A 25558-nucleotide genomic window follows, 5' to 3' on the forward strand; every position below is an offset into this window, starting at 1 on the left:
GTATGAGACGTCACTACATGAGACAGTGCTACATGGGAAAACATCATGTTACTGTGTTAACTATAGCCATGTGGGCTTGGGAGTATTCAGAAAACCACTGTCACATAACAGTCTGCCACTGTGTTAAGTGAATGCAAGAAAGCCACACGTCAATTTGATGCAGAAACGCCACCGAGTTCTCTGGGCCCAAGCTCATCTCAGATGGTCCGAAATGTCTGCTGTGGTCATGTGAGTCCATGTTTCAGCATGTTTTTGGAAAAAAGCGACGACAAGCTCTCCATGCCAAACACAAAAGGGACCATCCAGACTTTATCAGCAAAAGGCGCAAAACCCCACATTTGTTGGTATGGGGGTGCATCACTGCCCTCAGCATGAGTCACTTGCATATGAGTGAAGGTACCTCTGGCCTGGCATTTGCGTGCTTGACTGGCCTGCCTGCAGTCCAGATCTGTCTTCTATTGAAAATGAAGACCAGAATTGGACGACGACGAGCACGGACTGCCAAAGCCAAAGTCTTGTATCAAACAGGAATGGGCCAAGATTTCACTTGCAAAACTGCAACAATTAGTATCTTCAGTTCCCAAACAATTAAAAATTGTAATTAAAGGTAAAGGTGATGTAACACAGTGGGAAACCTGCCTCTGTGCTGCAGGCGTCAAATCCTAAATTTGTTCATATTTACAAAATACAATTGAGCTTGTCAGGGAAAACACTGAAAATCTTTACACTTTTGTCAGTTAAATAAAGGTTCAAGAGAACTGACAAATCACAGATTCTTGTTATTATTGCATTTACAAAATAACCCAAGTTTTCCTTAAATGTGGCTGTCAAATGGGTAAATAAATAGTTAAATCATTAATTTAATAAAATTAAGTAGAGTAAATAGAGTGTTTGGAACAGTAACAGCAGTTTATGAAAGACTGGAGGAATGGGAAAAGAATAAATGCAAAGAAAATTTACATAATTATGGATGGGTAAACAAATGAGCAATAATTTGGTTAAAAAAAAAATAAAGGAGCAACTGACCTTCGGTGTAATACACATATTTGGCTATTTGGTAGGTTTAATCACTGTGCGAAGTAGTTAAGTTCTGTAAAATGACCTCAACATGTTGATCCTAGTTACAGCCCTGGGTTTGGTTAGGTTTGCTACATGTAACATTCATAATGGCAAAATGACTTGTGACTAAGATATTAGGATGGAAGGATGTCTCCAAATTCAGTTCTCTACACTACCACTGTCTGAATAACAATAAAAACAAAAACCCACTGATAATACAATCACATGTTAAGGGACTGTACCTTGGCTATTTGCTCCAGCCACCTGCCTAGTGAGATGAACACAAAGAGCATCGGTGGTGTATCAAAGAAGGTGATGGGGTTAAGCTTTGCTTTCTCTATCATGGCAACCATCAGAATGACCACAGAGTAGGCGAATGCTATGGAAGTGGCCAGGACTATCAAAACGTCCATGTTGGCGGTCCAGTGCTTTAAAGCTTTGTATGCCTGGGTGTAGAAGTAACGGCCTCCAATAAACTGCAAAGAAGAGCAGAAGACTAAATATTAAATGTTTGGACAATCAAGACCGTGTTAATTGTGCTGAATTCACTCATCAAAAGCAATAAATCTTGCAGTAGGAATAACAATGTGATGAACAAAACAGATAAGATAATAACCTATAGAAGATCATTTAAAATCAGTGAGGGCTCAGAAATAAGCACACTAAATGCTACATTAGAGTTGGGAAATAGGACAATATTGTTGACAATATGTAATCATTTGCTTTTATGAGCATATTGTGGACATTGGCAGTGCTTAAAGAACACTCCATTACATTTAGTACAGTAAAAACTGAACAAAAATCATTGTCTCAAGTCCCAGAAAAACTAAACATTGTCATGCACTCAGTATTTTATAGAAACTTTATGACCATGACATTAATTTTGTGCTGCTTTTGCAGCCTAGATTACTGTGGGAGTTTTGAGGTTTTGGAGTTATAGAATATTAGGCTTTGCTCATACAGCAGGTAAAAGTGGCAATCCAATATTTTTCTTCATATGTGACAGATGTGTGTCTGTGTGGCAGTGTGAACAGCCAAAAACGCACTGAATCTGACATTTTCAATTCCGATTTGAGATGCTTTCATATGTGGTACTGAAATCCGATACTTATCCGATCTGCGGCAATGTGACTCAGTCTGAACAGCCAGAGCAGAATTTATGCGACTTTTACATCAGTCCAACTCGTCATCTGTCATAATTTTGCACTGCTGAGAACTGTATCAAAAAATTCAAAGGCACTTATCTCAACCGCTCCGTGTTTGAAGAGATTTGGAAAGAAATGGCTGAACGCGGTCGTAGGGGAACGAGGCTGCAGCGTCAAAGAAAAAAGTTTAAAGAATCCGAGGACACAAACCAAAGAAGTGGCCGTGGCAGAATAAAGTGCACTTTTTACGGCGAACTCGAACACAGGGTGATGAGCCCAGCTGTCAGTAGCGAAGCTTCATGATGGCTCCTGTGATGCTGGCGAAGAAGAAAATGAAAGCTCCAGAAGTGACTGGCGTTCGTTGGCGGTCATGATTGTTTACCTCTGGATTAGTTACGTGAAGCAACGTTAAGCACTGTTCTTTTGTGCATGCAGGTCAGTTTAGGAGCTGATCTGTCCAGACTGATGTCACATACAGGTCAGAGTTATAGAGTTAAAGATAATGTGAACAGACAAACAAAAAAAATCGAATTTGGTGAGAAAATCAGATTTGGGCCACTTTTACCTGCTGTGTAAATGTAGCCTTAGTGTCTCAATGTGGTCTCAAGTGCATGAGAACCCCACTCCTCAGTTACAATAAAGTGTTCTTTGTTCAGCAAAAACATCCATTCAAGGAATTATAATTCAATGTTAAAACCCATAAAAAGATTTTAAGAGTAACCTTTTACACCATTTGAAAATGGCCCTTTACAAGATGTGAACATTTCATGACAAAAGGACAAGTAAAAGTTGTCTTAACAACTACTAATAAAATCTTGTTACTTGTGAGAAAATGAGAGAGCCATTTTTCTACGTAAAACAAATAAACACAAACAATGCATTGTGATTTGATGTGTGTGCGTTAGCTTAACTATTTCCAAATTTGTTACGACAGCGGTAAACATTGCTTGTATGGGTAGTAAAGTACCTGCACAGGCACACAGAAGAGGAAGGAGAGCAGGTTCATGATGGACAGGCCGGGTAGAAGCTGTCTCTCCAGGAACATGTGGGAGTGGTAGAGCTGTCGGTCCTCTGATGTGAAGTTGTGATGGTGTGACACTTGAATTGTGTGGTCCACCACCATCATGTAGATCATCATGCCCATAACAGGAACACAGAACACCAGGCTAATCAAGAAGGACTTCTTCCATCTGTGGGGAAAAAAGAACACAAGCAATGAATACAAACACAAATACATAAGAACAGCAGCCTTCTAGAGTTGTGGAAAGCAGTGGGATACTATGCTTAGTGATTACTAAACCTACCATTGCCTTATTGTTAAAAGGGAATTCCATCGATTTTTCAAAATTGTGGCATAATTAAATGGTTAAGATGTAAATAAAGTCATTCAGAGTGGTTTGTTGTGAAATAGTCTGTTGTAGAGAAACTTCAGAGTCAAAATCATTCACAGTGGCAGTGATAGGAACCAGACATCTAAAGAGCTTCTAGCCTCTAAAAGCTTCCTCACGACAAGCTGATATAAAAATGGTTACAAATGCACTGCCTCATGCATTCAGGCTGCTGTAAGAAAAAATAAACTAAGAAATGTGTTTTTTTAGATTTACCTCTATTTCACCATTATTTCCATTACATACAAAATTACACAAAACTATTACACAAATCTCAGAAGACGTGGTCACTGGTCATTTTGGATAGCAAATAAAATGGTTACATTTGCTTTGCAGACATCAGGACCTCTGGTTTCCATCACCACCACAGTATGGAAATCATCAGTTTTCAAATAGTAAAAGGGATTTCTTTTCAAGAAAAATAACTTATTTTGAAAGTTGAGTTTATGTGATAAGATTTTGTCATTTTGGTCCATTTCTATTGGCCAATTAGTCATGAATTATATTTTGATACAGTGTAAACAGCAGCTGGTATTTTCATATGATGGAAAAGGAGAAAAAAAAAATGGAGATACAAGGTTTAGATCCAGTGGTGACGATACGTGAGTGCCTGTTTAAAGCAATAGAAGTGTTCACATCAACAACTGTTGCCATGATATTTCAACCAAATCCAGAGCAACTGTCAATATCGGATACCACTGTGCACTCGGCTAACCCTATCATTATCCAAACACTGAGCAAGAACCAACATGCGGATGTTCAGGAATTTGCTCTGTGAATTCCCTGCTCTTGCAATCCAAAACAAATACACATAATCATATTGATCTCAGTCTTAAATCAACTGAATTAACCACAGGAAAAAACAAATAGTCACTTATTGGAAATGACCCATTTACTTACTGCTGTATCTCTCTACTGTGATCCAAATGACTTCCTGAGCGATCTTTCTTCACCAATGAAGCTTCAAAACCCAAATCCTGTCAACAAAAAAGCACCTTTTATAAACACAAAGAGGAAAAAAGTATACCACAGCTAATGGATTTTACGTGGAGTTTATCACAGTTTATCACTTTATTGGAATAGGACTTGTTTTATAGTTTTGGTAACCATAAGCACATTCAGCAGGATCCTAGAAAAGCATCTATTTCAAGTTCAATATGCTTTCAAACTGTTCCATGTCTATGTAAAATCCCTCTGGCCCCAAGTCACATAACGAACAAGCTGCTAAAGCCCAAAGCCTCACCTCTATCAATCCGATTATGACCCGAGGGCCCATCACCTCCGGGTCATATTTAACATGGGCTTTATTCGTTGCCAGGGCCACAGACACATAGTCGATGCCCTTCTGTTTCATCAGGTTAGACTCTATTTTGTGGACGCAGGAGGCACAGGTCATCCCTCTGACCTGTTGGGCAAAGTCACAGAGCCTTCAGACCATACTCAGTGATTGTAAAACCTCGCCAATCTCCTTCGAATAATGAAACAAGCAAAAGATACAAACCACAAGCTCCAGAGAGCCATCAGAGCCATCGTAATCCTCCATAACTGAGGAAGAAAAGCCCAGCTCTTTGATGCACTCTGCAATCCTCTGAGGGTCGATGACGGAAGGCTTGTAGCGCACCTCTGCTTTACCGGCCATGAGCGCCACCAACACCGAGTGGATGCCTTCAGAAGAATCACAACTCTTTAATACTACATTAATCATTAACTGTCATACTGTACTAGTTAACTGTTTACACTGCAGGTCTTCTTATGGAGTTATTAATCTTAAGATGTATTATTCAGTAACTACTATGAACAGTTCAGCAACTACTTTGAAACTAATATATGTGTGGCCCACAGAAGGCCTTTACAGTGTAAGCGGTTAAATAACCATTGTAGTGTAAGCTTGCTTGTCGAATACACTGATATGCACTACACAGGCATTTTCTTTCACTCAAACCAAAATATTTTATGGAGGACAACTGACTTTCAACATCATGACAATAATCATCATTGACAACAGCATCGCAGTTATAACTAGAAAAGGCACACTTGTGAACAAACTAAGTTAGCTTTACAAAGCAAGCTAACAACACTTCAAAGTTAAAGCAGTTTCAGACAATTGTTGATAGATTTTGATAACTGGGTTTATACAGTAATCCCAGGTAGTTGTTAGAGTGCTGCATGGTAGCAGTTTGGTGGCAGCAAACATGCTGTTTTCTCGTGGCTATGTTATTTCAGGTGGTTGCTAAGATGATTCTAGAGCACACCTTTATACTATGGTATTCCAGGTCGCTAAAGCCAGGGTTACACTACAAGACTTTTACTGATTTTAGCCCCGATTTTCAGTCTGGCCGAGTTTGCGCTAGTTAGCTCCAGTCTGCAGATTTTTGGGTCAGTCGGAGTAGACAGTTGGAGAGAGAATCAAGTTTTTTGCCCCCCTATCGCGTTTCAGACCAGTCGGAAAATAACAAATATTTGATTTTTTTTCGACCCGACTTTGAGCATAATCTAGTAGTGTAAACTGGTCAACAGCTCAATCTGAACAGATTCCTGTAACAGCCAATGAAGACAGAGAGCGCAAAAGCTTTTTAATGAGCTGAGTTTAAGGCAAGAGTACAACTGAGTTTATGTACGCTTAAAAAAAAACACTGATCAAATTTTTAAATCCATGATCCTCACTTAAACATGTTTACCTGCTGTTTCTTTACTGTATCAGTGCAAACAGCAGAGAAAACAGCAGCAGTGAGCTGCTCCACGTTTGTTTATTTAGGTAACAGGAGAACGCAAGAGTTTGCGCGAGTTCGAGTTCGTTCGGTTCAGCAGCAGCTGAAAAGTTGAGTAGTATGTGATCCCCAATATTTCAGCACCCTAAAAAACCAGTCAGATAGTGTGAGATGCCCAGTCTTTTCATAATCTGTATAGGAAGATTTTAAAAGTTGTGTAGTGTACCCAAGGCTTAAGGTGTTGCTAGGCCATTGCTATGGTATCCCAGGCGGTTACTAAAGTGTTAATAGGCTGTCAAATTTGAACAAACACTGTACGAGCACCATAAGTCGAATCAGTAAAAAAGCAGAGGGAACCTATTCGGTTATATGATCTATGATCCTGCAGAAAACTGTGGTCCTAGCTTAAAAAAGCTGCAAGAGAAGTAGCACTGAATTGTGTTGAATATAAATAATAATAAGATAAAACACAGAACAGTAATTTGGATTTTGCAAGCCAACTTAACTATTTAAAAATGGTTCCTAAAACTGGTGCATTTTGTACCACATTTATCTTTGTTTGCTTGGCTGCGCTTTACAGTAACACTCTCACCCTGTCAAAGCAGCTAACAATGAATCAAAGCCGGTGGAAACCCATCACGATCTTATTTGCATAACGCTAACTAGGTCCTACTTTTTTATTATAAGCATATGTAGAATTTTTGTCTGCTCTAACGTGTTGGTCAGTGTTTATGTTCTTTGTTCTTCTTTGCAAGAACAGAACTCGGTCAGTTTAGTTCTAAATCATGCAGAGCTCACCAGGCTCATTTTTAAGGTTCCTCTCGATGTTGGCCACACAAGAGGCGCAGGTCATGCCCCCGATCTGGATGAAGCATTTGGATGAAACACGCGACTTTGTCGCTGACTCAGAGTCACTCTCCACTTCCTTCTCCTTAATGGTGGATAGTACAGGGGGAAAGGGTGGGCTCCAAATAGACAGAGGAACCAGCGAATTTGTCTCTGTTCACCACACATGAAAGAAATCAAAGAAAAAGCATTGCTTAGATTCAATAGAACTTATGTTTAGATCCAAAATATGGGTAATCACATTAGGTGCGCTTCTGCTACTGGGGCACCCAAACGTCCCCTTTTAGGAGCAATAAGATATTCACCCATCTATAGATATTTATCTACCCAAGCATCTACAGATATCTACCCATCCATCTACAGATATCTATCTACCCATCTACCCATCCATCCATTCATCAAATGACAGAGCAGTATTAATGCCAATGGCAAATAATTCATACAGATAATTCAACCAAGGAATTCTAAGGTGCTGCTGCATGAAACTTACAGAACTCTCTCTTTGATGATTTTGTCAACTTAAAGACTTACTGGCTAAAAAAAAAAGTCAGAATCATAAAAATTAACCTGAAATTTCACTTAACTTTCTACACAATCAGACAGTCAGGACAGCCATAAGTTATGAGCAGGCCTTCATCCAATGTGAGAATTTCTGAACAAACGAGTTGCTTCAAGCCAGAATTAGTTTAATCCTTCCATCCATCCTTTACCTTCATATGGAAAAATGGCCCTTGTGGTTTAAAATTTGATAATAAGACAATAAAACTTAGTATAGCAGCTCACCAGGGAGAGAAGCATCAAAACCCATTTCCTCAATGGCTCCTCGCAGTTCTTCCGGTGTGGTCATCAGCGGGTCATACTCGAAAGTACCCTGGTGGTTAGCCAGGGACACCTGCACAGATCTCACGCCTTTTTTCTCAGACATGGTGCCCTCAACGGTTTGAACACAGGAGTCACAAGTCATGCCCTCTATGTGGATCTGCACTACGGACGCCAGTGGCTGCAGAAAGTTAGGCTCTGGGGACGAGACTACAGAGGGTTCTGAGGGAGAAGCGGAAAAAACAGCATCTTGGGAGGTTAACTGGGCTTTAAATTTCCCTGGAGGCAAGGCCTCAATGGCCTTCTGCAGCTGCGTCACTGTAACCAAATTTGGGTTGTGCTGGACTACAGCCTGTCCTTTTTCCAAAGAGACCCGCACTGAGCTGACCCCTGGCAGCTTTCCTATATTGTCCTGGATATTCACCACACATGAGTTGCAGTGCATTCCTGTAATGTCCATTGAGGTGGTAGTGGTGGTGGTGGTGGTGTCTGTGGGCTGTTCAGTGGCCCTCTCCTCAGGTGAACTGGGACTAGTCTGATGAGAGGCGTTTAGCAGGCGCTCCACAGTGGACAGCTGCAACTGACGGGGCTTGGATTTCACAAAGGCCTTGAAGCCTGCCACGCCGATCTGGTTCACAATCTCCTCTACTGAGATGAGGTAAGGCAGGTACAGCACCGTGGCTTCCTGAGACTCAAGACCAACTGTAAACAAAGTAAATATACAATTCATGTTATTCTTGACAAGAAACTAGAACGTAAATAGACGCAAATACTGTTCATTTTGGCCAAAAGTAGAGATGACATATTTACACTGATGGGTATATGTATTGGGCTGATATCAACAAAAAATGCTGGATAAGATATAAAAAAAATTATATAAATAAGTGAATAAATAAAAAACAACAAATCTAATCCAATCTTGTTACAAATATTTCCTGAAATAGCACACACTCACATTGTGTGATGTGCACTTCTTTCTGTGGGGTGGCAGAGTGTTTTAGTAGTTTGTGCATTAACAGACTTCTGTTTCCAATCTTCATCTTATGTGTCAATTTAAAAAAAGCTAATTTTAAAGGGCAGATATTCTTAAAGAAAAACTCTTGGACTGGTATCTGTATCAGCCAAGCCATTACTCACAGCTTCAGTACCGGTATTGGTACAGAAAAAGAAGTGTTGTGCCAAAAGAGCTACAATAATCGCTCCCATTCCTGCATATTTTGGCGTTTTCCTTGCTCTTACACACCAAAGGCCTGTCTAACAAAGCAGGCTTTATGGTCGATTCAGCCAACTTTAAGCTTAGTTTAATCTAACTCTGGATTTTCTGTCTCACAATGGTGGATCACTTTTTACAAGTGAACTTTTACTGCACGCTTAACCTGCTCCAGGGCAGAGGTTTATAGAACATTAAACCTAATACAGCCACTAACTGAAAACACGGCATCACCTTTAATCTTCTTCACTCCCTTTAACTTCCCGATCTTGCCCTCGATGGTTGTGGTGCAGGACAGGCAGACCATTCCCTCAATGCGCATCTTCACCACCTCCACACTGCCGGAGCCACGGCTCACCGCCCGCTCTGCGGTACTCGCAGGCTCCAACTTGAGGGAGCTCAAAGCCTCCCGGACCTGCTCCGGACTCACCAGCGCTGGGACAAACTTCACAGCCAGGCCGTTGCCCTCAACACTGTCTTGGGTCTCCAGCACACCCTTGAGCTTGGCCAGCTGGGCGACAGCCTTCCGCTTGCTGTCTGGGCTACAACCGACTGTGGGATACACTCGGGTTTCTGTTGGAACTGGCGTGGCTGGAGAAGCATTTGTTGCGATAGACTCAAAGCCCATGTCTTCAATGGCATCTGCTAAAGATTCTGGGCTCTGATGGGCTTGGTCAAATATCACTGTGGCATTCTTCTTTTCCAAGGAAACCTGCAGCACAACACAAGAAGATCAAAATGTACAGTCATATATCAAAGACACCCCAGTCAAATAACACGTTCTGTTGAAGTGGAAACAGGTATGCATCATCTACGGAGTCGGCACATTTAATGCACAATTACTCTCTTATTTGCTCATTTTAACATGCAGCATTTAAAAAAAGTACAAAGTGCAAACAGTATTTTATGTTTATGTTTTTCCAATATATTTAATTCTGCAAATAAAAAGGAAATGTGCATTAAATTCAACAAAACATGTAATTTGACCGGTATTGTCCAGAATTTCGCATTAGACTGTGACATATACTTCAATTACACACGCTATAGCCTGTTTAACTGCCCCATAAAAGCAGCTAAAAGCTGTAAAACTGCAATGAAAGAGCAGCGATGACCCCGCAACCAGTGTTGAAACATAACTGCGCGTAACTGTGTGCTTTCACACGTCAGTCCTGCACGCACACTGAACTCAACGATCTCCCTCACACACTCCGAACTTGTGATTCACTGATAGTCACCTGACCCACCAGCACAGGGTTGCACGTGAGACACACAGCAACAAGTCAGCATGTTTAAAAAAAAAGGAAGGAACAGTTAAGTTAGTCGTGCTTTTATACCATAATGGAGACTAGGACTTCTCTCCACTGTTGCTGGATGCTTGCCCGTCAGGTAGAGCTGGGCAATATGGCCAAAAATTTTACCACGATAAACAAAATTCATATCGTTCGATATCGATACATACCACGATAAATGTCAAATCATTATTTCTTTCAAGTTTGAAGGCTGATTTTTGGTCCTGGGTGGTTAATTGCTGTTTTAAACTAACCTTTATGGTCGGAACACGACAAACACTCACCAAACAGTGGAACATTTCACAGATCTGTCATGGGAGAGTGGGAGAAAGTGTCTGGTGAGCTGTTTTTATCAGCTGGAAAAGCATGGCTATTTTGTAATAGTCATAATATAAGAAAACAGATTATTTTTAGCTGGTGCCGAGCGCTCGGCTACCCCGCTACAAATGACATCACAGTATGCAGACACCAGCTAGCGACGACTGGATTTCTCTATACTATCGTAGTAGTTTAAGGGGTGAACCGCAAAATATCAACACCAGACAAACAGAGTCCTCCTTTTAGGTACGTTTAAACTGAAAGCGGTGCTTTTGTGTCGTGTTTGATCTACAGTATCATCAGTCCGCCGTGTTGTAGAGTGACGGAGCGCTGCTTCAAGTTAGCCAGCAGCTAAAAACAGCTAGCCTGGAAAGATAGCGCTCTCCCGCTCTCCAATGCCTCACAGCTTCCTCAGTTTACTTTCGTTTAAATCAGGGCTGTAATTTACATGAACCCACTTCTTTCTTTCACTTTCGTTGCTTGTGAATGCACTAATACTTAAATATGACTGTCCGAGTGCTGCAACAGCACTTTAATTGTGAGGATTGTGATTTAACGCTGCTAAAGCTGGTTAGGATGTACGGAAAGAGGTGAGTTCGCTGTAGGACAGTACAGTTACACCACTGACCTCGTCACTCAGACTCGGTCACAGGAGAACAGATCGCCGGTCGCTCCACTCAAACAGGGAATGTATAACTCCGCGTTTCAGCCGTTGCTAAAGACTCATCTTACTCGTGGCCCCTCCCTCTCTAATCATGTAGAAAAACTCGGAAGTGCGCCCTCTCCTGGCGACAGCAGAGTAGTGTCACTTTCCTTGCAGTAGAAAACGCCACCAAGGCTTTCGCTGAATGTGGAAGTGTGAGAATGGTGTATTATATCGAACATTTACCGAACATGTCGTATCGCTCTATCGAGGAAAATCAATATAGCGATAATTATCGTTATCGTTTTATCGCCCAGCCCTACTGTCAGGAGATATGATGCCATGTCTGTTGAAATAAACTACATCACAATGTTTTCTCGTGTACATTGTAGGAAAGATCAGTATATTCAGAACACTGATTAAGTGCATATATATATATAAAAAAAAGACTATTTTGCCCTTTCAAACTTGGTCACAACAACAAAACATCAGCATATGCATTGAACATCGTGAAACTATCTTCAAGTAGACAGGCAGCACCAAAACTCACCTTGACATACACTCTCAGAAATAAAGGTATGAAACTGTCACTGGGGCAGTGCCCCTCTTGTCACTGGGGTGGGACACTCAAGAGTACATCTCAGTACCTTTAGTCAGGGAACATATTTGTACCATAATCCACTGAAATTATATTTTCTAAGTTGTACTGACTCCACACACCCCGTCTCGTCTCCAGGCTTTTTGTTTTATTGCTCTGTTTTAAAAAATTCGGTTATGAAAAGAAACAAATATGTACTTTTCACAAAACCTTATTTAAGGTTCACAACTGGACCTTAAAACCACTGTTGTACCTTTGAGGGAATACATACATTGTTTGTACCTTGATGAACGAAAAATGTACCTGCACAGGACCTTTATTTCTAACAGTGTGCAAAAGTCAGCAAACATTTACACTGTGATTTCTGTGTTTGTCTTCGCTAAAGCATTTCCAACTCTCTCCTTGAGGAAGTCCAGTGTTAACAGTAACCATCCAGTTGTGCTGTTTATGAGATTTAACAAATCCATGCAATCAAATCTGTGCTCTTCCAACCAAGATACTAATAACTTTTTAAATACATGTTACAGTGTTTTTACTGGCCAAAACATTTACTGCCCCCCGCAAAAAACTTTTAAACAACAATGCCCAATGATATGGGGGTCATACATATAATTGCTTAAAAAAATTAATCAGCATTGGATAGACATTTAGATCTGATTGATATTTGATGGCATATGTAATTTACTCCAGAAGACCAGAACGTTTGGGTGACACTGGGCTAGTGTGTTAAAATATCTGTATTTCAGTCATTTTACTGCGTTTGTAACCTTACAGAGATGCACTACTCCTTAATGATAATCTAAATTTTAACATTTAACATTCATGTACCGACACTGGCAGCTGTGTGCATGAAAAACATTTACTCCTCAATACATACAGTCCATATTTGGAAACTAAGCCAAAAAACAAACAAACAAAAAAAAGAAAACAGCCTTTTTCAAATTCATTGTTTTTGTGATGTCACGAAAATCAACGTGCATTTGCATATGTCCGCCTATTCAGCCTGCAGCAGTTTGGATCCGCCCACTTACACGAACATTAATAAGGAGTGTTTCCGCCTGGACTACTTACTGAAAGACACACTACAGGGCAGCCAATCAGAACAGAGATCTTTTACATACATTCTTAAAAGTATTAAGAGCACAGTAACAAAAATACCCTGTTTAGTGCTATGGAATAAAGAGATGGGACCAATGTCTTACTACGGTTTTTCTAAAATTTACTCGAGAAAGGTCCTTAAAAAAGGACGCCAGATTCATGACGTGTTCTCAAACCGCAGGGCTGTTCACACCTGTGTGTAGGTCTGTGTAGATGCTGTTCTTACCTGAGAACAAATTCCAAATAAGAAAACATTGGTGAATATCAGAAAGTGGGTTTCAAGAAAAAAAATATTTATAAGAACAGTTGGAGAACGAGGCCCAGTGACTTTCTGACTTTAGTTTCAACACTAAGACCTGTATAGCAAAAATAACTACAAGCTGTGGCTGACGTTTGTCTAACAAAGGAAGTCCTACTATTCTTAAAAGACTATAATAGTATTTGACATGTGACGTTATTGACCAGCAGTGACAACCAGCTCCTGCCTGGCAAAGGGCAAAGCTCTCTTACGCACGTTCATAAGAGCAAAGCCTTGTCTCTAACGCTCACGTAATTACATTATCTGCTTGTCTGACCTGGGCCTGCAGGGGGAACAGAACAATAAGGGAAAAGGGCAGAACAAATTAACAACAATTTGGTCGTATCTCTGAGCCATACAGATGAATGGCTTTCCTCAATTACACGACAGACCCTCGGGGAACAACACCAGTAAATCCTATTATGACTCTTTACTGCTCTTAGGCTGTCCATGTAGACCCATGACACCCAGTACCGCACTCATCACTGGATTCCTGGAAACTATCTGTGGCTTGACTTAGTTTACAGTAGTTTACAATGCCTGCCTTTGATAAGGTTCTTTACGACAGAGTAAAAACTAAATTTACTGCACACAGATTGTGAAATTATTTATTGATGCTGTTGCACATGAAGTTCAGCACACTGGTGTAATTCTACGAAGCATCTGTAAAAAACAAACCTACTAAATATGTGGGGTTTTTTTTTTCCAAAAAATGTAAAAGGATTTGGGCATGTTTGGTGAGATACACATTCCAAACGAAGAAAAGCAAGGAACCAGCTTAACACTCCCAGAGCATGTGGCAGTATTAAGCATGTGTGCACCGCATTAAACTACTTTGAGAGCATTAGGCCTGTGTGCTGGTATCTTGTTTTTCTTTGCGATATTTTTGTCCTGCACCTTGCAATAAGCTTTGGATGTTTACAAGGTAAGACAAAACATCCCAAACAGCTCAGTATTTTGTTTCAATGGCCAAAGGCTCCACACAATGTCACCAAAAAACGTGGCCAGTTGAGTCAATTTCACCTGTTAAAACTCTTATTTAATTACAGTCAATTATTAATGTATTCAATAGGAACGCATTGATACCAATACTAATACACCATGTTCATTTAGTCATACTCATAAAAAAATACACCAATACCCACATTCGTTACCACCGGATACCATGTGACCCAAGTGAGCAAGGGTCTGCTCACACAGCGAGGAGTTGCTGACGCCGTGGAAAGATGAAAAGTTGCTGGTCACTGTAAACAGTCTGTCCAGGCATATTTTCACCAGACATACGCCGAGTGATTTTAGCCCATTTTTAAACACACACAACACAAACACAATCATAACTACTTCCCCAATACAGGTTGGCACACACAAGTTAACAAAAGAGAGGCAAAGAAAAAAAAACATTTTTTGTTTGCAGTACTAAACTCCAGATTATTCCTTAGTTTGTTTGACAATACAGTGATTTTTAACTGTTGTTGTGAAACAGGCAGCAGAGAGCCTGTGTCGTATTACCCATGAACATCAGCACTTAGGGCTGAACGATTTGGGAAAAATATCTAAGGCTACGTTTATACAGCAGGTAAAAGTGGCCCAAATCCGATCTTTTTCTTCATATGCGACACAGATGTGTGTCTGTGTGGCAGTGTGAACAGCAAAATACACACAATCCGACATTTTCATTCCGATTTGAGACGCTTTCATATGTGGTACTGAAATCCGATACGTATCCGATCTGTGGCAATGTGACTCAGTCTGAACAGCCAGATCGGAATTCATGCAGCTTTTACGTCAATCCAGCTCCATGTTCATCATCATTTCGCACTGCTGAGACTCAAACATTTAGACGTTTCTGTACTAAAAATTAGAAGAGACTTCAAAGAGATTTGGAAAGAAATTGCAGAACGCGGCCGTAGAGAATGAGGCTGCATCGTCAAAGAACAGCTTAAAGTCTGAAAGCAAAGTTAAAAGAATCCGAGGACGCGAACCAAAGAAGCGACCGCGCCCTTTTTACGGCAAGCCTGAAGCTTTGGTGAGAAAATCAGATTTGGGCCACTTTTACCTGCTGTGTGAACGTAGCCTAATTGCGATTTTTCTGGCCAATAATGCGATAAATGAGGTTAAATGCAGTAATCTTCTATTACTTAATTTCCAGGCTTGTTTTTTTTGCCCAAGAAGACCAGAATATCCAATTTTTCTGACGCTGAATGCGTCAAGACAACCAGTTCTGATGTACCAGTTGTAATGGTTGTGATGTCACATATACAGAACATGTATGTTTTGTTGTTTCTGATTGGTCTAACTCATCTACAGGCAGCGTACAAGCTCTGTGTTATTAGTTAAATGTAATAATCCACTAATAATAGTCTAGTCTAATTGAGGCCATTCGGAATACAACTCCTATCTGATTGAACGAGGTGGGTAATCCTGTAAATAATTCGTTAAAGAGAAGAATAATAACCATGTAAACGCGTGTATCTGATTACATTCCCAATCTGAAAGTTTAAGTACGCTCTGATCGTGTGCGGCGCGTCATAGTGACAGTTTATACCATTCAACATGGCGGAGCAGAAACTGGTCTGCAGAGGAGACGAAGTTTATGCTCTGATCTTTAAAAGACGGCGGTGGGACGGACGTCCAGCTTGTGTGTCTCAGAACACGACGTCTTCCTCTCGGCCTTCTTTAATAAGGACATGCGAAGGACGTTTTCCTGAGTCTGACATCATTTTAAAGCAATTAAAAACACAAGCACTGCTCACTGCTGCTCGTCTCACTCTGACTGGATGCTCGTTGTCACGGTAACATCTACATTAAGCGGTTCTTTTTTGATCTGATTACTTGTAGTGTGAATGTAAACGGAGGTTTTCATCAGATTGTTGAGTAGAGTGAGAACATAAGCGCCTCAGTCTTAATCTATGATCGGACAGGCTTTGTCCGTTCCTGATGTATTAATCTATTCAAACGTACAATGTGAGTCACCAAAGAACAAGATTCCTCAAACTGCATAGTGTAGACTGGATTTAGAGGCTCATTTAACTTCAGCTTAACAAGCCAAACAAAGGACTCTGGCAAGACGTAAAACTCGACAAGTGAGTTTCTCAGATGTATCAGCCTTGAATGTGATTCCTGCTGTTGCTACTTCAGAGACTGTTGTTGAAAGAGACAGATGAGGAGCAGAGATCAACACTACCTCCTGGAAGAAAACCCGCTCTTCTCCACTGCAGTGCTGCTTGATTTAAGATAACTAATGTGACGTATCTAGCTAATGCACTTCATTTAAAATCAGCTAGATTTTAATGATTTAAGGTTAACGTTAAGGTGTAATGCACTAACAGCTACTAAATTCTGATCGGGCTGCTCATAGGGCTGGGCGATAAAACGATAACGATAAGTATCGCTATATAACTTTTCCTCTATAGAGCGATAAGACAGGTTCGATAAATGTTCGATATAATACACCGTTCTCACACTTCCACGTTTTAGCGAAAGCCCTGGTGGCGTTTTCTACAGCAAGGAAAGCGACACTACTCTGCTGTCGCCACTAGAGGGTGCACTTCCGGGTTTTTCGACTTGATTAGAGAGGGGGGGGGCCACGAGTAAAAGGGGTCGCCAAATATACTTTAGCTACATCTGAAACGTGGAGTTATACATTCCCTGTCTGAGTGGAGCGACCGGCGATCTGTTCTCCTGTGACCGAGTGATGGGATAAGTGACGTGACTGTACTGTCCTATGGTGAACTCACCTCTGTCTGTGCATCCTAACAACTTTAGCGGTGTTAAATCACGTCTGCAGCGCCGTGTTACAGCGCCAAACCGCCATATTTTAGTATTAGTGCATTCTCGAGCAACGAAAGTGAAAGAAAGAAGTGGGTTAATGTGAGTTACAGCCCTGATTTAAACGAAAGTAAACTGAGGAAGCTGTGAGACATTGGAGAGCAGGAGAGCTCTATCTTTCCAGGCTAGCTGTTTTTAGCTGCTGGCTAACTGAAGCCTTCAAACGTGGAAGAAATAATGATTTGACATTTATTGCGATATGTATCAATATCGAACGATATGAGTTTTGTTTATCGTGATAACGTTTTTGGCCATATCGCCCAGCTCTAGCTGCTCATTATGGTATCTGTATCGACAAGTAATTGAAAAACATGTACTTGCCCTCTTATCTGGTCTGAAAAAAATACTATCAATCATTCCCAGTAATCTACAATGACAATCTTTATCCAAATCAACACAACACCCTGCGTAATGCTGGTCTGCAGCCATGAAACAGTTGTACCTCACAGCTGAAGAAACTACTAGTATAGCAATTCAATACAGTATATAGATCTCTCAATTCAACACATTTTTCGACACAGCAAAAATAAGGAGTGGCTGAAAATCAGTGCTTTACAAAACAACGTTACTGCATCCATTTTTTTTTCAACATTATAAAACATTACAAAAGCATTCAAGATTATAGAAATACGAAAATTAAAACAAAGGTTGCTCTTTATAGTGTCCCAATCCAATATCCTAGCCTCAATACAGCGATTCAATACGATATGCTGCGATAAAGGTTGATACAGTACAACATATTGTATTATTACATCCTAAAAGTTACTTCGGCTGCATCCGCACACTTAAATGAAACTTCTCTCATCAGCTATGCTTGATTTTGCCTGGTCTGTATTCCACGGCCTCATTAAATACATAAATATTTTGACAAAGTTGACGAATATGTTTTACTTACACAACATTATTTATAATGGTACACTAATCATCTCAGAAAAAAAAGCACACGGATCCACACAGATCAGGCAAAATCAAGGAAAACATGGGTTTCACACAACAAATCCAAATCCAAAAGTCCATAACTTTGGAACTGATTCAGAGAATCTGTGCCTCACTAACACTGATCCGCTGTTCTTTCTCTTCTCTCTTCTACGAATCTCTCCCCGCAATCTATCATTCCACTAAATGGTCTTCCCTTCAGGTTGATCAAAGATGGCCTTTACAGACATACCAGGAACAGCGGCTATCATCCAATCATAAGTTTTTGTGCTATCGTGAGAGAGGAAATACTACGCTACTTGATTCATATTGTGGCTTTCACAGCTTAATTGCCACAGGATAGCTTTAGACAGACCAATAAAAACAGACAGGCACAGATAAAGTTGAATGAAACTGTAATATAAAGTGGATTAAAAGGAGAAAAAAACAATTTAACAACATCCCAGAGGAAGTAAAGTGTTTGAGTATTTATCGTTGGGTTAATTAGTTACCATTTCTGCCCAACTGAGTGAGATTCAGCAGCATTTTACAAACAAAATGGGTCACCAACTAGCCAAAAACTCAAATACGAAACAGAAAACCGAAATTTACAAATTAAGTGTTGTATAGATGCAATGAGCTTTCCACGTCTTTGGGAAAAGGAGAACATTTTTCAGTTTTTGACATCATTTGAAAATGCCTGCTGCCTTTTACATTGTGTGCATATTTCATGATAAATAGACCAAAACAAATGACCCAAAATTGCTTAGAAAAAAAGTCTGGTTCCACTGACTTCCATTAAAAGTAAAGTATGTTTTTTCCTTCTCTTGTAAAGCTATGATTTTGGAGATACCAGGTTTTGTTCCGAAAACAGTGATATAATTGCATACAATGTATTTTGGTAGTATATACTGTTGCACACAAATGTTTAATCCACAATTATTGTTTGCTTACTGAATTTCACATACTGGAGAAAAAAAATGAAACAGAAAATATGGCCTGTGCAAAAGTTATTGCACATTTTATGTATTATTTTATTTTTTTGAACATGTGAGATCCAGCAAATAAACAGAACTTGTGCTCTAATATTAGAGGAAAATGCTCTGATTCTACAGAACTCAAATTAACCCAGTTTCGCTTAGAAAATCAAGAAAACTGGAGGCTTTCAAACTTCTGCATACGACTATAAATGTTTTAAGGGACAACAGAGGTGAGCAAGGGGACATTTTTGCCCAGGAACCCTGTTATTTCTAATACAAACCCAGACTAAACATGTTTTACAGGCTGTTACACAGTTCCAGCTTTGCACAGAAAAAATCCCTCTCAACAGCTCCAGACTCACCACAAACAAGTCACATGCAAACAAAATCCATCAGCACTGAAACAGGATCGTGGTCTCTCCAACACGACTGTCTGGCAGTTCTCTCCTTCGCCACATTCTTTCAAGCAATTGAAAGTAAATCTAGGAAAATGAATATCTAACGTACAGACAATACAACACACGCTTCTACTTGTCTTTCTTTGTGTCTTAATGTATGGTGACATCTATGTAAAGTGTGTATGAAGTCTAGTTAAGTGTTTACACACTGGGCACCCTTCCAACCGCGCAACTGTAACTGTGCAGTGATTGATGCCCAAAGGCAGAGAGAGTCACGTAACTCAGAGATCTTCTCTTTAGCACTTGAGCAGATTATTTTAGGATACCTGACAGTAAATGTATAGCCTAAGTCCACACTTTGTTTAAAAGGGTGCAACAGGAGATGAACTGGACTACTCTCATGTTTCCTGCAGCGAGAAACTGGATAAACAAGATTTTCAATTCCAGTAATCAGATACTTGACAGGTTGTAAACAGAAACTCAGATCTATGAAAAGGTAACTTTACAGGAGAAGCAAAACACTCAAATTTTATTTACATTAACATTTTTTTTCTGGATACTTTTGCACCATTTCCATTGGTCCATTTACTAAGAAATATTAAAATAATGTAAAAAAAAAACAAAAAAAACAAAAAACCACAGTGTTTTCAAACAGTCTAAAAGAAAAGAAAAAAGATAGACAAGAAAAAAAGGGGTTACAAGGTTTTTGACCAACTGTATCCCCACAACTTGGAGCTGTAAAGCCTCTTACAGTCCTTTTAAATGTAAAGGCATAACAATTTCAATTCAATTTCATTACCATTTCAACAGTGTGTTAATATTTAAAATTGCACCAACATGTCTGTCAGTCTGGCTGAACTGCTCTTATTTGACCAAAACTGGGCACCTGGTTGCATCCTATGAAAGTAAAGTGGGTGGGGAGGGGAGGGGCTTACGATATCCATGCACGCACATTTAAAAAAGACCAAAATTGTGGGGTTTATTTTGTTAGAGGGCTTGTGTGAGTAGGATATAATCAGAGTTCTGTAGAATCAGGTTATTTTTAATATGTAAAATGTACCAAAAAATTCATTTCAATCAGGATCTCATAACTGAAAACCATACTGAACCCTAGATGTATGTACAGTTTGAGTTTGTTCAGCAATTCTTCTTTACCTCTATATGGAGAACACCCGGCAGCCCCCCAACCTGCTGCTCTATGGTCTGGACGCAGGAGCCGCATGTCATCCCCTCCACCGGCAGGACCACAGAGCGCAGGCCGTCCCTCTGAGTCATGATTTACTCTGAATGGACACACACGACGTAAGGGGAGAGCAGGTTAAAGCTTAAGGTTAAATAGATAACAAGCAACAGTCAGTACATACAAACAGCTCTCGGTGTGACTTTGCAAAGCAAATATTAGGCATGGCTTTTAGAGCTCATGTACGCTGGGTTTCAATAATAAAACCTTCGTCACTGTAGATAAACACTGATAAAGAGAACTAACAGCTGATTCACTCTAGCAAAGTCCTCACTGTAGCCTATTCCCATGCACTATTTTATAAAGCTGTCACTGCCAATTCAAACGGACTTGAAAAAAACAAAAAAGATTTACGGCCATCAAAGATTTTCACTGGAAAAATAAAATAAAGTAGGACTACAAATACACATAAATGGGGGTGTCTATCAGCTGCTGTTTCTTGCTGTAAGCGAGACCATCATTTCAAATAAGCATTATAACTAGGGATGTACTAATATGGGAACTGTGGGCCAAGGCAGATATCTCTCATGTGCATATCTGTCAAAGTCGATACCGATGCCCATACAAACATTTCTTAAATGTAGATATGGAAATTTGAACTGAACTTACTTGTATCAGCATTACAGGGAAATGCAAGAATTACTTGTAAAGGGTTAGAAACGCAATAGAATTAATACAACTGAGACATTTTAGCATAGCAGCCCAGCATCACCTACACATCCTGTTCTTTCAGAGTAGAGTAAATGTGTCAGATATCAATGTCAAATCTCAAAGACTGAGATATTTTTCATGTTGCACTTTATACAGGTTGATTAAAAAAAGTTTAATCCGATTTCAAAGCACCATATTTTTACAACCGTGAGGCGCCTAGGAACCAATCACATACCAACTGAAAGAGGGGGGTCGTAGAGTTTATGAGCCGCTAACAGCTCAGAGCGTTCGTCGTTGGTTCCACAACACTGGAAATCGCACTGAAAGAGCCATGAGTGCAGTGACACCCGACATGCTCAATGGAGTATGGGATGAATTTGACTGTGGCGTTGATGTTGTCAGTACAGCTGGAGGAGGATCATATTGAGCACTTGTAGAATTACATAAACTTTATGCTCATTTAAACCATTTACAGTTTACTGCATTGTTCTGTAATGATTTACAAGTGAAAGAAATCATCGGATGAATGTTTTTGAATCACCATGTATTATTTCATTTTGCACTACCATGTCTGTATATACTCTCTCATCGCGTTTATCTTTAGGTCTTTGGCCTTATTTATCTTTATTTTCTTTTTTTTTTTTTTTATTTGTCCTTGCTGTCAATTTTAAAGCTGCAATGGTTTTATATTGTTTTTAAACAGGGACAATAAAGATCTATCTATCTGTCTTTCTTTCTTAACATCTGTCAGATGCTTATAATTATTTTTTTAGGAAATCATCTGACCATTCTGATATGACTGTGCAACACATTTCTTGTTTCACTAAGTAATCATGAGACCTCTATTGTTCTGTCAAGTAACTACACTAAAGCCATGTAAACAGACAAGAGTTAGTAAATATTACTACAATGTGCACCAACAGAACCAGGCCACCCTGCACTTAACAGGAGGACCAAAAAATTATGAATAATTAAGTTTTATGTAGTGAAGAATAATAAAATAATGCACGTGAGGACAGGGGAGGTGAAGAGATTAACTGAGTAATAAGCATGATCACATCTTCCGACAGCCTTATAACCATACAGGGACATTAATCTTGTGTAAGTCTCTTATCCAGTCCACAAAACAGACCTGGCATTTTAACTCAGTACAGCTCTGTATGGCTGACAGATCATTAAAAATGGCTAAAGTCTGATAAATCACAGTCTGTAATGCAGCAGACAAACTCTGAAATTGGAGAATCGTAAGACTGCGATGCTGACTGCAGGGTTCCTGCTTGTGTCCACATTCCTATCATAACAATTGTTATAAAAAAAAACCAAGGAAGGAAATTACTTCCGCTCAGAAATCAGCTTTCTCTGTTTTAAAACGACTTAGTCTTGATGACGGTGGTGTTTTAGGTGGTGGACAGATCAAGCAAAAAGGTATTATAAATCAGAATGTCATTTAATATTAGCCATGTTATTTATGTGAAGAATAGTCTAGCAAAGAGTTATTTTTAACTCATTTGCTCAGTATTTGGTAGTTTCTGTCCAAATTAGCAGCCCAATATTAACAGTCACTAACGCTGAGAGATGGCGAGCAATAATTCTGTAATGAAATCTTAGTTATGTTAAGGCTCGGCCTACATATCAGACTTTAGAAAAACAGGAAGGCAGTTCGGAAAATCAGTATGGACAGATACGAGTGTTAATGGGGGTTTCATGATTGTTGTTTCCAGACTATTTTGTAAAAGCTAAACAAGTCTTTTTTTTATATTTAAGGGGGACTCCACCGATTTTTCAAAATTTCTGTATAATTAAACAGTTTAATTAGTAAACAAAGTAAACAAAGTCATTCAGAAAGTGAAATGCTCTGCTCCAGAGAAACGTGCCGAGTCAGAACTGTTCACAGTGGTGGTGATAGGAACCAGACGTCTGAAGAGTTTAATGCCTCTAAAAGCTCCCTCACACACAAGTTATTACATTAAATGGTTATGAATTCACTGCCTGATGTCTGAGACGCTGTTTTACTATAGTCTCAATAAGGTTTTGATCTAAACCACCTTTTTTAAAACCCCTTCTAAATGCAGGGGGACACGTAAGCCACTGTAAGGCAAAACAGTTTTTGTAGATTTTCCATCATCAACATTACATACAGATACTCAGAAGACACGTGCAGGTTCACTGGTGGTTTTGGAAAGTAAATAAAACGACCACATTTGTGTTGTAGACATTGTCACCCCTGGTTCCCATCATCACCACCAGTGTAAAGAAATCTGATTCTGTAAGTTTCTCTAGAAATTTACAAATTCGCATCAAACCACTCTGAACGACTTTGTTTACATCTCAACCACTGAACTGTGCAGACATTTTGAAAAACCGGTGGAATTCCCCTTTAACGGTGCCAACGTTAGTTAACTAACCTACCTAACATCTCCCAGCTCTTCATAAGTTTGACAGCCTCTCATCGATACTTGTTCACAAAAGCAGGCAGTTCTAGCTGACTTAGCAAACCTAGCTAACCTACAGCAGTCTCGACTCAAACAAAAACAACAACGACCCAGCTTTTAAACAAAACATAAACAAGCTAATTAATTCGTTTTTAACCTCCCCAAAACATCAAGACGGCACACACCATCGCGACTACGTGTTACAAATCAGCTACACCAAACTGAAGTCAGGCTTGTTGCTCGAATTCCCCCGTTCCACCTTAAACGGTGCGGCAGTTACATTACGGCACGTTAGGCGCCGGAACCTAACCGCTACGGGATTTAAGGTGGATCGCGTAATTAGAACAAGAAGCTGGCGAAGAGGAAGCCTAACTTCAGCCTCGCATCAGCGAACGTAACTTCAAGCTAGTTGAGCTAATCTAAGGCGCAGGATAGCGTTACGTGGCCAAATAAATAACTAAATTACAACAATGACAAGGTATCTACTTCACTTACCTCTCTGTGAGACACAGTCTGAGCGTCCACAGTTGAAGCACCGCCGCTGCTGGCTGGTTTATTTCCTCCTGAGGGCTACAGAGTCACACTCTCACTCTCGCTCTGCTAGCGAGGCGGCGCAGGGATAAAACACGGTCAGTTAGCTTCGGCTAGCAGCTCTCCAGACTCACAGCACTCGGAGCTCCGCCCTCCTCCCCCCCACCGAGGACTGGACACGTAAACCACGACGGCATCGAATAAAACATGACCTGTATTCGGACAAAAAGCCCGTCTTTTCGGTGTAGCTGTCACTTTCCCAGATTGCTCATTTCAGCACTGATTAGCAGCCGTGCTACGAGACGAGACCGCCTCCGAGCTGACCGCACTCTTTAGGGTCAGCACTGCGCTGCAGACTGCGCAGCTCCAGCCTCCACACTGAGAGAGGCCGCCTTTAGCAGTGCGATTAGCACGTGACTGATAGACCTGCTTAAAACAAACACTTCATCCAGAAGAGCAGCAGGGCTTGTTAGTGTATATACATATATAATTCATAGCAGAAATCATGATCTATGTTGTGTCTCCTTCTCCACCAAGACATCACAATTTATATAGTTATGGTCGCTGCTGATACAAAACCTTTTCCATCTTTGTTGTCCTTCAATTTGATAGAGTATGACTGAATTTGAAATGGCTAATTCTTTTACACTGAGTCAAAATGTCATTATGAATGGACGAATTGAAATGCTCTAAAATTACTTGGAATAAATAAATGCTCTATTAACTTCTGTTAAAAAAGTAAAGCTATCTTTTTTCACCTTAATTTTGTTAAGTAGATAATAATAATAATAATAATAATAATAATCTAACAAAAGTTGAACAATTAGATAATAGTTGGTAATATTCTTATGTTTGTGCATGCAAATATTAACATCAGAATCTATATGATCAATGAGAAATACATCTATAATTATATACATATATCTATAATTCAGTGTCAGTACAGAAATGCCAAAACAGGTGAAGAAGCTTTATATCACCGGTGCAAATGACAAGTCAAGTGAAAGTAAGTGAACACACCCTCTACAGAGAACACACTTAAATATGAAAATTAAATTAAATTTTTCTGCTAATTTTAGTGCACAATTTCTATTTATTTGCTAAGATTTACATATTGTGGAAAAAAAAAATAAAATGCACAATAACTTTTACACAGGCCACATT

General features: G+C 39.9%; 1 protein-coding gene across 1 annotated transcript in view; it reads right to left on the reverse strand.

The window, feature by feature from the left end:
• atp7a (ATPase copper transporting alpha) overlaps positions 1-24751 on the reverse strand; it is a 39738-nt gene extending 14987 nt beyond the window's left edge. Inside the window, exons 1-10 of the mRNA XM_036576928.1 lie at positions 24359-24751; positions 20696-20823; positions 9410-9887; positions 7930-8667; positions 7099-7299; positions 5094-5257; positions 4836-4997; positions 4493-4569; positions 3172-3394; positions 1302-1535 (exon numbers count right to left, since the gene is read on the reverse strand). Of these exons, the coding sequence (XP_036432821.1) occupies positions 1302-1535; positions 3172-3394; positions 4493-4569; positions 4836-4997; positions 5094-5257; positions 7099-7299; positions 7930-8667; positions 9410-9887; positions 20696-20815 (2397 nt within the window). The 5' untranslated portion in view covers positions 20816-20823; positions 24359-24751. The remainder of the gene's footprint in view (positions 1-1301; positions 1536-3171; positions 3395-4492; positions 4570-4835; positions 4998-5093; positions 5258-7098; positions 7300-7929; positions 8668-9409; positions 9888-20695; positions 20824-24358) is intronic.
• Positions 24752-25558: the final 807 nt, after the last annotated feature.

The sequence above is a fragment of the Colossoma macropomum genome, unplaced genomic scaffold, assembly GCF_904425465.1.
Source record: "Colossoma macropomum unplaced genomic scaffold, Colossoma_macropomum, whole genome shotgun sequence".
Taxonomy (NCBI): Eukaryota; Metazoa; Chordata; class Actinopteri; order Characiformes; family Serrasalmidae; genus Colossoma; species Colossoma macropomum.